The 12,276-nt window shown below is 33.1% G+C and overlaps 1 protein-coding gene across 4 annotated transcripts in view; it reads left to right on the top strand.

Moving 5' to 3' along the window:
• The window catches only part of LOC149805342 (UTP--glucose-1-phosphate uridylyltransferase-like), a 94,590-nt gene that overhangs the window by 48,973 nt on the left and 33,341 nt on the right, over positions 1 to 12,276 (top strand). For all 4 annotated transcript variants that reach the window (XR_016418941.1, XM_089949364.1, XM_089949359.1 and 1 more), the window contains exon 3: positions 9,211 to 9,318. Coding sequence is in view for 3 of the 4 variants with exons in the window: in XM_089949364.1 (XP_089805490.1) it covers positions 9,211 to 9,318 (108 nt within the window). In the remaining variant the exon portion in view is untranslated. The remainder of the gene's footprint in view (positions 1 to 9,210; positions 9,319 to 12,276) is intronic.

The following is a 12,276-nucleotide window of genomic DNA, read 5'->3' as shown; positions in this document are numbered from 1 at the left end:
TATTTGCTGGAGAATGATTTTATAGAGCCCAGTAAAAGTGACTCAAGTTCACCATGCATACTTGTTCCAAAGCCAGATCAAACTTTACAAATGTGTACTGATTATAGGAAGGTGAATAGTGTGACAAAACCAGATTCATTCCCATTACCAAGAATCGATGACTGTATGGATAAGATCAGGAATGCCAAGTATGTCACCAAATTTGACCTTCTGAAAGGATTTTGGCATATTCCAAAAGAGCAAAGGAAATTTTGGCATTCGTGACTCCAGATGGAGTTTACCAATATAAAGTAATGCCGTTTGGGATGAAAGGGTTGCCAAGTACATTTCCACGTCTCGTGAATATGATTACCCCTGGTTTAGACAATTGTGATGCTTACATCGATGATGTCATCATCTACAACGACACCTGGAAAGAACATTTAGCAACAATTCGGAAATTCTTTGATAGGCTTACTGATGCATGTTTGACAATTAATTTATCTAAAAGCTAGTTCTGTCGTGCTAGTGGCCGGATACTATTGAAAATTTTGTTCCACTTTTTCTATAAATGCTGGATCCCTGACAAATTTAATGAGTAAGAAAAACAAGTTCCTTTGGTTTGAAAAAATGTCAGGAGGCATTTGGCAAGTTGAAAGCCATACTTAAAAGTGCACCAGTTCTTACAGCTCCAAATTTCAGCCAATCATTTAAATTGTCTGTTGATGCAAGTGATGATGGGGTTGGAGCAGTTTTGATTCAAGAAGATGAAAATGGTATTGATCATCCAGTGTGCTATTTTTCTAAGAAATTAAATAAGCACCAAAGAAATTATTCAACAATCACAAAGGAATGTTTGGCTTTGATATTGGCATTACAACATTTTGTTCAGCTCCATCTTTGATTATTGTGTTTAGTGACCACAACCCCCTTACTTTCATTGGCAAGATGAAAAATAAAAATCAAATACTACTAAGGTGGAGTTTGTTGTTACAGGAATATAATCTTGACATCAGGCAAGTCAAGGGAAAAGATAATTTAATAGCAGATGCACTTTCCCCATGTATAACATTGTCTTATTTCATGTACACTGTGTGTAATTTATATGAGTTCTTTTTAACTTCATGTATAATTAGTATGTGGTAAAAAGAAAGCTTTATATATAAATCTTTCTTTTCTTTATGGGGAAAGTGTTATGTATATTTGATTTAATTATATATATTGTAATATATATTTATTTCAATTTAATTGTTTGTCAGTTTTAAATTTTTTGTTATTTTTTTTTCATTACATGCTATTGTAATTTAAATGTATTCACTGGAGATGATACTTTTTGCAGAAATAGTTTGACCTTGACTGTTCATTTCATAAACACCTGGTGTTGACCTAGATCCTAACCTTGATTCAAAATTAGTAGCAACCACATAAATAAATTCTATTTTTATTTTAAAATGATTGGTTGTTGTTGAGGTCATAATATGACTACGTGTTTAAGATGTAAACATTTTTTAATTTTTTTTATTTCTTACAGTAATATGATTGGTTTTCTTCAGGGCTACACTGGGTGTATGTGTATTTTAACAAGTAAATAATTTTGACAGGGTTCTGGAAGTTGTATGTTGTGCTGTTTGGAGTTATTTCAAATTACTTGGATTCAAAAGGATTATTTCTATTTTTTTCCTAGAAAATACATATGCTGATATGAAATTGTTGAACAAGGACAGCTTTTATAAAAATTTATTCTGATTTCCAAAACCTGAGTGATATTTCTTGTTTCTACAAGGAACTGTAGACTTCAACACTACAGATTACAACATACATCATTGTCTTCCATCTTGGATTCTTTTTTGGGACTCGAACTTCAGATCATTAGAACATTTTGTTATTAGGACTTCCACAAATTTATTCATGGATTATTCTTTGATTATTTTTGGATTTGATTCTTAAAACCTTAAGTTCATATTTTTTCATTTTTATAGAATTTTCCAGGGAAATAAGTTATTGCATTTTTCAAAGCTTGTTGTTTTCACTTTCTTGTGTTACTGTTTATTTGAGCCTAAACACGTAACTTAAGATTTGTATATTATGTAAAATTTTCTGGGATCAGACATTTCTTAGTAAACAATGATGGCAAAAATCAGTTTTTGAACAGATATTTGGAATATGTGTAGGTATACTGTTCTTTAAATGCAGGAAAATTAAATTGTGCTTTATTGCTATCAAAAAAGGAACCATGCACTACTTTGTTCAAAGTCAAGTAGGATCTTTACTTACGTTTTGATGGAACTAGAAATGTTTTCATTGAATATGAATGACGTGGGTTCTGAAAGATATATTGAAGTTGTTTTATATAACTACCATTTGAAGTTTTATTTCCATGATTGGGTACATGTAATTGAAGTTAATTTATGAAGCATGAAGTTGATAATCATATTTTGTTGCAAAGTAATCAGTGAATGCTGCAGATGTTCTTTCTATCGTACATTACATTGTACATATAATTGACCTTCCTCAGGTAAATCTGTAGGTGGAAATCAATATAATTTTCAGGTCTTTAATAGTTAATGAGGAAGCAGTAATGGGATATTCAGTGTATATATAAATCAGATGGTAAAATATTAACTTAAAAATTCATACAGTCCTACATTTGATTTATAAAAACAAAGGACCTAATTGTGGTGTAATTTTTTGCTTGCTAGGAGTAAAAAAAGATTGCCATAATGTTTAGACCATTTTAAATTGATTTGCCAGCAGGCCATGTATATGTTGATGCAAACTTGAAAAAGACTTGCAGCAGTAAGAACTTTATTAAAATAAATTTATTCCTACGGATATATACTGCCCTCTTCAGTTATAGTCTCATTTAATTTATTCATTTTTGGACATAAACCCCTAAGTTTACCAAATATAAAATAATGTCACGTGTTTTTAAACAAAAGGCTCTGTAAAGGATGAAAAGTAAAGTTTTGTAGATATTTTGAGTCATCATCCATGAAGCACATAAATAATGGCCATAATTATGTGATGATCTGTGTCATTATATACAAACTCAGATAATTTATTTCCTTATAATATAAAGTTAAAATTTTAAAAGAACTTACAGTATTGTGAATTAAATTACAGTCATAAAAGTTCCATCACAAGTCCAAATGTATGAAGTTTGAATTGAATTCCTCTGGTATTCCAAGTAAATTCCAATATTGAATTGGTTGATGCGCCTGTAGTCTCAGAAATGCAAATATGCCATTGGCCTGGAGTGTGATGATGTGCAAACAGTCTTGTGATGTATTACAATGATAAAATGTAGAATATTCTTTTCTTTATTCACTTTAATTCCAAATAAAAGTTTTAGTCCAAGAATATTATTGAGCACTCTGTAATTTCATAATAATTTGAATAATTTAATCCACCCAAATCAAAACCTGAACACAACAAGACTGATTCTACTTAAGATGTTAATGAAGAATGAGTAATTTTTCAAGTAAACAACATTATGTAACAACCTAAGACAATAATTGAGCCAGGATGTAGGTTAATCTTTTTTTAAATAAAACATTCAAAGTTGTTGTCCAGATTACCGCGTATACTCGCATGTAAGCTGAATTAAGGAATAAATAATGGCCTGGAAGAAGGGGGGGTGTCGGCTTATCCACGGGCCAGTGTGTAAACTTGACAGATTTTAGGTCTTTTTGTTGACTACAATAATGGCTGTAAATAGTGGGACACGAAACAATAATTTTTTTCCATGTCCTAAGACATAGGCATGTAAAAAAAAAAAGGAACTTTCAGTGACCCGACAATTATTAAACTGTTATAAAGTACTATATTTGATTTTATTATTATTTTGCATGTGCATATTTTCTGATTTCTCCAACACAAAGTTAAATAAAGTTAAATACAGACTTCATAATTCGCGAGCTGGTTGAATTTACCAGGGAGACCATGCTGAAATATAATGTACAGTACTTGCACAGTGCAAAGCATGCATAGCATCATTTAAATCCTTACTTATTCCCAGATATAGATGCAGATTTTGCTTTATTCATTGTTTCAACCAAATTGAATTCTTCCAGATAACATTTCAGCTAGTCCTTAATAGCCATTTCATTTACATTGAATCACACGCTCACGAGTTGTTAATTTTCAATGATACAAGCGATCCCAAAAATTGAGGTAATATTTTTGAAAAGGTACGCAAGTTTATTTGTACAAGGCACATAATCATCATAATTTACATGTCCACAAAGAGTGGTAATAATAAAGGCTATAATTCTCATAGAGATCAACTAAGATCAACATCAATTTTAGTTTTGTGTTTTAGCTGAACAAACATAACTTTCCACACAATGGAAAGCTTGATGTTTCTGTGTCTCCTATGTTGATAGTTGGCGAATTTGTCTTTCATTCTGCGACAGCAGTACAGGCCAGTTAATCATTAAAACCCTGAAACTGGCTTGTGATAAGGGGGAATTTTGACCGTTAACTATATCAGTTTAACATTGGTATACATGTATTATGAAATCGGGAGGTAGGCGTGGCACAACCCCAAAAATTGGGAGTTGTTTTTCCTCCCAGCGTGAAAGTTGACAGGTATGGTGTAAGGTCGCTTACATCAAAGCAGACTACAACTCAGCTTTTATTGTATTAGCATAATTTTTGAAGCATTATTTCCAAAACTTTATAAGAAAACAGAAAATTAAATAAATTACTTTTCAAACAAGTTTATGCTATTTCTTTTTAATAATCATGCATGCCAACCTTAAGATAAGTATACATGTAATTTTTTTAAATATTAGTTTTCCTAAATAAATCCATTTAGAACTTACCTCATGTATCTTGAGATGTCTCAGAGCTGTGGGTTGGCTTATATGTGGGTCATACACTCAGATTCAGGTAAACATATTTACCATTAATAATGGTCTGAATATTTAATCCACACTGATAGAGAATTATTAGCTCTGTATTATATTGTTTACAAATTAAATTTTACTGGACAGGTGCAGCATGACATGGATTTTTGAAGTTGAGTAGAAAATAGAGATGTACATAACATAAAATCAATAACAAAAGCCAACAAATAATACAAATTAAATATACATTACACTACTTTCACAATGCATCCCCAAAAAATTAAATATCAATAATGGTAACACCTGTGTTTTCAAGTTTATAATATATAACTATATTTACTTTAGACAGTCTGTGATTTTTTATTCCATACATCTCTATGAAACAAAACCCTGAGTATATGCACATATGAGTATTATATTAAGTACCATGTTTTTTGTGGTTGCTACAAGCCACAAGTTTCAAGATGCAGTCATTCTTTGGAAAATATGCGATCTGTTACCCAGTCCATAAATTTAAGTACTGGCAAAAATGTCATTTTTCACAAAACTATGAAAATGTATGCCCACAAATATTTATTGTGTTTTAGTCTAAAATCATAACATACATTTTTTACATGAAATTTTATGCTTTGGTATTTTGGTGGCGCTATACAGTTTCGCATTTTGCATAGGGTTAGGATTTTAAAGAAAAAGAATGTCCCCGGCTTTCCTCACTGGTTATACTGGCTATTTAAAAAAGACCTTGTATATCTTAGGTATAATGCAAAGAACCTTTAATTCCCTTTATTTTGGTGTATGATTGATGGGTGTACTATGGGTTATAGAGTATACAGCTTGGCCTTACTTCAAATGTGCACCTTTCAAAAAAGTGCTAGCTCTACTTGGTCATTTTCACTTCCTGAACTTCAGAGGTAAATTGTATAAAAAAGAGCCGATAACTTTTTTTACATTTTATATATTTGGTAATTCGTTCATTGCACTTTCAGAAGCTGGTATTGTCTAGTCTGGCAAAATTCATTTTCCCTATTTTAATAGCTGCTATGTATAGTGTACTTTAGACTAATTAAGACTGATTTTTTAACACAAGGGAGCAGTCATTTTAGTTAGCAGTGTGCTTAAATCATGTAAAATTTCCAAAAGTACAATATCCAAAAGAAATATCATCCACATTACATTAATGTAGCATAGAGGTATGCAAACATTCTCTCCACTGTGCATGTTTTAAATGTGAACTACTTCACCTTACATACGTCACTCTCTCAAAAGTACATATTATCTGGTGAGTGCCACCTTTATTCTACGATACAGAAAATGTTCTTTCTTTCAGTTTAGGTTGTCTGTAAGATATATTATCTGTCATATAGTTACTTTGACCATAAGCATATCACTGTTGAAGATCAAATTGATTCATCATTTCAGGAAAGGTATGTTTGAACAAAATCTGGAAAATAAGTGAACTGTAAGTGAACATGGGTGATTGACACAATTATTTAGACTAAAACATAAATGAGTCCATTCAGAACTGGTTTGTACATAGACTATTAGGAAACACAAACACTCTTCATCCACCATAAAACTGAGTGCCCTTAATCATTAGTGAATCTATTGAATTACAGTTTGGCATTTTTCTTTTCACGCCCCATGGTAAAGCATAATGTGTTATTGTCTGTCTGTCTGTCTGCCCATCCAACTTGGTTAGGTTTTGCATTTCAGGGGGCAGGGTCCAGTTTTTATGTACAAATTTAATGCCGCAATCAGTGACCTAGTATAAAAAATCATAAAAAATCAAATACACAAGTGAGGTCAAAACGGTCCATATTTTTAGATACCTATATTAAAACAAAGCATAAGAATAGTATTCACTTGACCAAAGAAGTCAATGGCAGTTCATAGCAGAAGAGGTTTATGCACCCCAACCCCTATTTTATACATGCATTTTTCACATCCAAATGCCATTTTTGACAGCATGTGGTGCTCACAGTGCAAGCGCAAGCCCTTTCCCTGCATGAAAATTTTGAAAAACATTGTCTTCTAAATAGTTTGATGTAATTCAGGATAGTTGTCATCCAAGCCGTTCTTGAGATACTCTGCTTGCCTTGAACCCACGTGTCTACTGCTATGGGAGGCTAGCTCTTCTTCCTAGCCAACTATTGGTATTTCACTATCAACATACTGCAGAGCAACTAAGGAAGGTGTACATGCCTGACATCAATTTCAAGAACAACACAAGCCCAAAACACCTAGTTCACAAATATATCCATATCTATAAGTACTAAACAATAATAGCTGAAAAAGTCACACCATAGCCTTAAGTTAAGAAATTTGCCAGGGGCCAATTTATGAAACTGGACCCTGCCACCTCAGTCAGTTCCAGATACTTTGGTGAGGCATTCATGCTGTGTGAATACATTTTGAATTAAAACATATTTTATGATTGACACAGACTTGTATCAGTATGAAAATTGGACGAAAAATGTGGAGGTTAGTGAGAGTTGAAACAGTATATATGTTGTGTCAAAAAAATTGCTCAGTAAACCACTCATTCCAAAAGTGATGAAATAATGATTTACACCTTGCATGAGTTAGGATTGATTAGTCATTTCATTCAGTGTTTTTTTAATCTGTGTTAGACAATTACATCATTGACAGACGACATCAACAGCAATCAGATTAAACAGATTAGTGTGTTGTAGGGTATTAAATAAAGTAGTTTTTGGTGTAAAGTAATTTGTTACTGACAGTTTAATGTGTCAGCGTGAACTAGTGTCCTTGTGAAAAGGACTTGCCTCTCATTTCCTCAGTGTGATATAACCAATTATGTGTTGAAATCCATTATTAAAAACCCCAAAAATTAATGAAAAAAATATTACATAAATTGGAAGAAAAAATCGTATTAATAAATTTCAGTACAATACACTAAATCTCAAGATTCCTCTATGTAAAACACAAAGCAGCACCATCATTTTGTTAATCAAATTATTTGATTCATAAAAAAATCTAATTTTAGTTTTCCCTAAGGGTGTTGCAATTTTTATCTGTTGTTGGATGTTGATAAATATTTCTGAAGAAATTTGCTGATTTTTAATATACTGTGAATGCACATTTTAGATGGAGGTAAAATTTGTATGGATCATGTGTTTAATGTAAACCTTAAATTTAAATGCCCAAATAAATTATCTTGGGGAAAAATTCTGTCATTTCTGTCAGAGGTGTAGCTAGGAATTTAAACTATAACAATACGTTGATTTTTTTGTAAAACCACAAACATTGTTGCCTATAATAAGTTCATGAATTATCATTATATGTGAATTAGAAGCAATTTACAATAGTTATACATGTATAAATGCTTTATCATCATCATCTTGCAGTTTAATACAGGCAAACTACAGTAGTTTTACATCTACAAATGAACGCATCATCTGTCAATTACATGCAAACTACAATATAGTCCAAGCATTTCTAACTTAATAGATTACATGTATAAATGAATTGTCATCATTGTCATTATACAGGCAGACTACATGAATAAATGAATTATCATTGTTCATGCTTTTTTTGATGTGCTTAGTCTGTGAAGGGTGAGCACACTGCTAATAGAGATACTGCATTAAAGTAAGACAACCTTATAATGAAGTATAAGATACATACAGTACTCCCTCAATCTAATTATGTCAATTTGGGTCATTGAGTAAGCTGCCTTATAGTGAGATTACATTATAATGAAGTGTATGATAATATAGTTCTCCCTCATTATAACACTATCAGTTGGAGTCATAGAATATACTGTCTTATTGAGACATCACCATTTAATGTAGTGGATGATCCATACAGTACTCCCATGTTATAATGCTGTCATTGGGAGTCATTGAATATACAGCCTTATACTGAGACTAACTTGTAATGAAGTACATGAGACATACAGCACTCCCTCATTATAACTATCAGTTGGAATTATAGAATATCCTGCCTTAGAGTGAGATCACTGTTTAATGATGCATATGACACATACAGTACTCCTTCATTTTCAAGCTGTCAACGGGAGTCATTGAGTATGCTTCATTATGGTGAGATCACCTTATAATAAAGTATATGATGCATACAGTATTTCCTTATTATAACATAGTGTTATCCCTAGAATACTACCTTCAGTGGGGGCCAGGATGAAGGAGAAGGACGTTTTAGTAAAAGCAAGAGGTGCATTATATCGTTATAATTTTCTTAATTGTTAGAATGTACAGTTGTGACTTGTTTTGTATTTTCAGCATAATAAATGGATTATTTCTTATGAATGTTTGAATATAGACATTGTTGCTTGATATAAAGTAAGAAATAGATATATGTATGTATTTAAAGTTTGGAGTCATATACATCTATGTTTCAGAATGTAAGAAAAGAGTTTGATGACTTTAAAGAACTGTTTGACCGCTATCTGCAAGAAACAGGGCCCTCCATTGATTGGGAGAAAATTAAGCTACTTCCAGATGATGCAGTAAGTAATAATTAGTTTTTATGATATTATGTTGTCCAGCTGTCTATTACCAAATTTCTTTTTATAGCTCTACTGGTCACAGACCAGAAGAGCTTGTATGGATGGTCTTTCGTCTGATGTGCATCCATCCTTTATCACAAGTTTGTTATTTCTACTCCTAATAAACTACTTGGAGGGTTGCCATTAAACTTTACACCCATTTTCTTGCCATTGTTTTGTTGGTCTTAAATGAAAATTGTGCTGCTCTGACATCCAATATGGCCATGACAGTGGCCATCTTGAAAATCTTGTGAAAGCTACTCCTCCTGAATGTATGGTGATATCTAGTTGCCCTGAATAAAGCTGGTACCAACCTGAAGTCCAATATGGCCACTACAGCAGCCATTCTAAAAATAAAGCAAGATAGCTCACAGTGATTTTTGCAGCCAATTGCAATTTGCCTGGTTAAATGCATATAGGTGTACACAGTAAAAGAACAATAACAAGTGCTATGTTCCACTTTAATTTCGTCAGGTACTCAGCCAGTAATAGTGCACTCAAATTAAAATTTTGATGGGGCTAGTACCATGTTTTATAGGAAAAATACATTGCATTCCAATGTCGATAACCATAAAAAGCAACAGTTGGTAAAAACATTTCTAGGGAGACTGTGCCATAACTCATTCAGCCCCAGTCGCGCCTGTAGGCGTGATGAGGCTGTACCCTACTTCCGAGCTCTGCAGCATCAGGGTCATTTAACATACACCAAAGTGGATGGTATTACAAAAGAGCAGACATATAGCTCTACAATATACCAAATAATCTGGACGTTCTAGTTGCACTACAAAATACTGAGGGAGAAACCTAATTTTTTTTACCCCCTTTTTTTTCCCACCCAAAATTTGCCCGTGGTCAGAATCCGATTTTGTGTCTGGATTTTAGACCTTTTGGCCTCAGATCTAAGGCAGACCGGTCTGAACTGCACAAAGACAGGTGAACCTTTGCAAAAAGTAGGATATGGTGGGTATATGGAATAAAGAGTGGTCTTGATACGAAAATGATGGGTCCATTAAGCCAAGAAACAAAAACAAAAAGAACTCCAACTTTTACCTTTCTCCTCATGTGCGAGGAAAATAACCAGTGGAAAACAATGTTTCTAATACAACTAGGCATTAGGCTAATGGAAAGTCTGTTGGAAGTGAATGTATTAGGATGCATTCAGAAATAGCCCCCAAAATGTGTTTCCTACTCACATTTCAGGTGAAAATGACAAAAACCTCCAGGGCTGAATGAATTAAAGAACATTGGTGCTGATCTCTCTCATGAAGACCTAAGCCATGTCTTTAAGTTGCTTTATATCAGTGTGGTAATATGCACTAATCTTGGTCACTTATGGCAGGTACATTGCATATGTCCTTATGAAACCTTGCTATCACCTCTTGAATACTGAAGAGCTTTCAAAACTAATCCAGCTCTTTCACATTGTTCTAGATACAAGGCTAGACCTGAAAAGATATGACATGTTTCACTTAATCTTTGAGAACTGTAAGATGCAGGTTAATGAAGTTAAAATGGGCCAGATAAGGAGATTTCAGAATGACATTAAAGGTGCAAGCACTGGAAAAAATACATTTAACTTGTCATAGTGACACTAAGAAATGTGAAGAAATGTCATGTATTAAAGTGATAACTCATCCCAAAATTATGAGGTTTCGAGAAGTATATTTAACCATTTACAGGCTGAATAACTAATTGGGTACTCTAGGTATCATAAAGTTTAAGGCAATATGGGGATGGTGAGGTTTAATCATCGTTGCAAGAATTAGCACATACCAGTATGCAGGGAAGTTAATTGACATGTATTAAATTAAAAGATATTATAAGTAATCTTGTTCATGCTGGAAATAACAATTTTGGATATTATGAGTGAATACAACTAATTGTGTGCCTCACAGATCAACTGTAGATATAACTAGATCCTATCTCATCAGCCAGATGTGAAATTCATATCCCCAAAACTTGTAAACAGGATGGACAGTTGCATATTTGGGGCATTTACCATGTACTTTTTAAGATCAAATGTGCAAACATAAGTCAGATGATTTGTTTGAACATTTTTAGTGTATTTTTAAGTGTCGGTTAACAGTTATTATGGGGGGCCCCGAGTGGTCAAGTGGTCTGAAGTGCTCTCCGTTACGGATCACTGCCATCTCACCTCTGTCTGTATGGGTTCAAGTCTTGGATTCAGCCTATGTGGGTATTTGAGAAAGCTTGTCAGTAGCTTCTCGTGGGTCGGTGGTTCTTTCTGGGGGTTTTCCAGGTTCTTCCTCCATCATTAATACTGGGTGCCATGTATGGCCTATCGTGTGCTGAAAAATGGCATTAAACCCTACTACAACAACAACAACAGTTCTTATGTTGAATGTTTCATTGGAATGTAATATCAGTTGATGCTATAATACCTCACTCTGTCGAATTACTAAATTAAAATTTGTTATCATACATAAGCATATTTATGATGAAAATCGTATTTTGGGATATGTGCCTTACTGTACAGATAAACTCGAAGTCCAGTGAGATCCTACATGATGTACTGAATGTGAACTTCTGATCCCAAACATGCTAAAATATATGGATATTTGCTCATGTGGGATATGTAACCTTAAAATCAGTTGAAAAGAATTTAAATACAGATAATTGGCTTGAATATTTCTGGTGTAATCTTTAGAGTGTCAGTTAACAATTATTGTGAAATGGATCATTAGAATTCCCATAATGGCAGTTTAGGCCTAAATGCTACCTGGTCAGTCATTGCCTTAACCAAACTGAGCAATAATGGAATACATTTTTTCTTCAGCTTTTTTCATTTTGCTGTTTGCTCATTTCCAATTATACATATACCTGGAGAAAGTATATTTTATCCCTTTTACCTATATTTCTTTTGATATTTTTCATTCTCTGACAGTTTAAAATGATTTA

This window comes from Sinohyriopsis cumingii, chromosome 2, assembly GCF_028554795.1.
Source record: "Sinohyriopsis cumingii isolate HCF-2022 chromosome 2, ASM2855479v2, whole genome shotgun sequence".
Classification (NCBI taxonomy): Eukaryota; Metazoa; Mollusca; class Bivalvia; order Unionida; family Unionidae; genus Sinohyriopsis; species Sinohyriopsis cumingii.
This window is presented reverse-complemented; position numbering and strand designations above follow the sequence as displayed.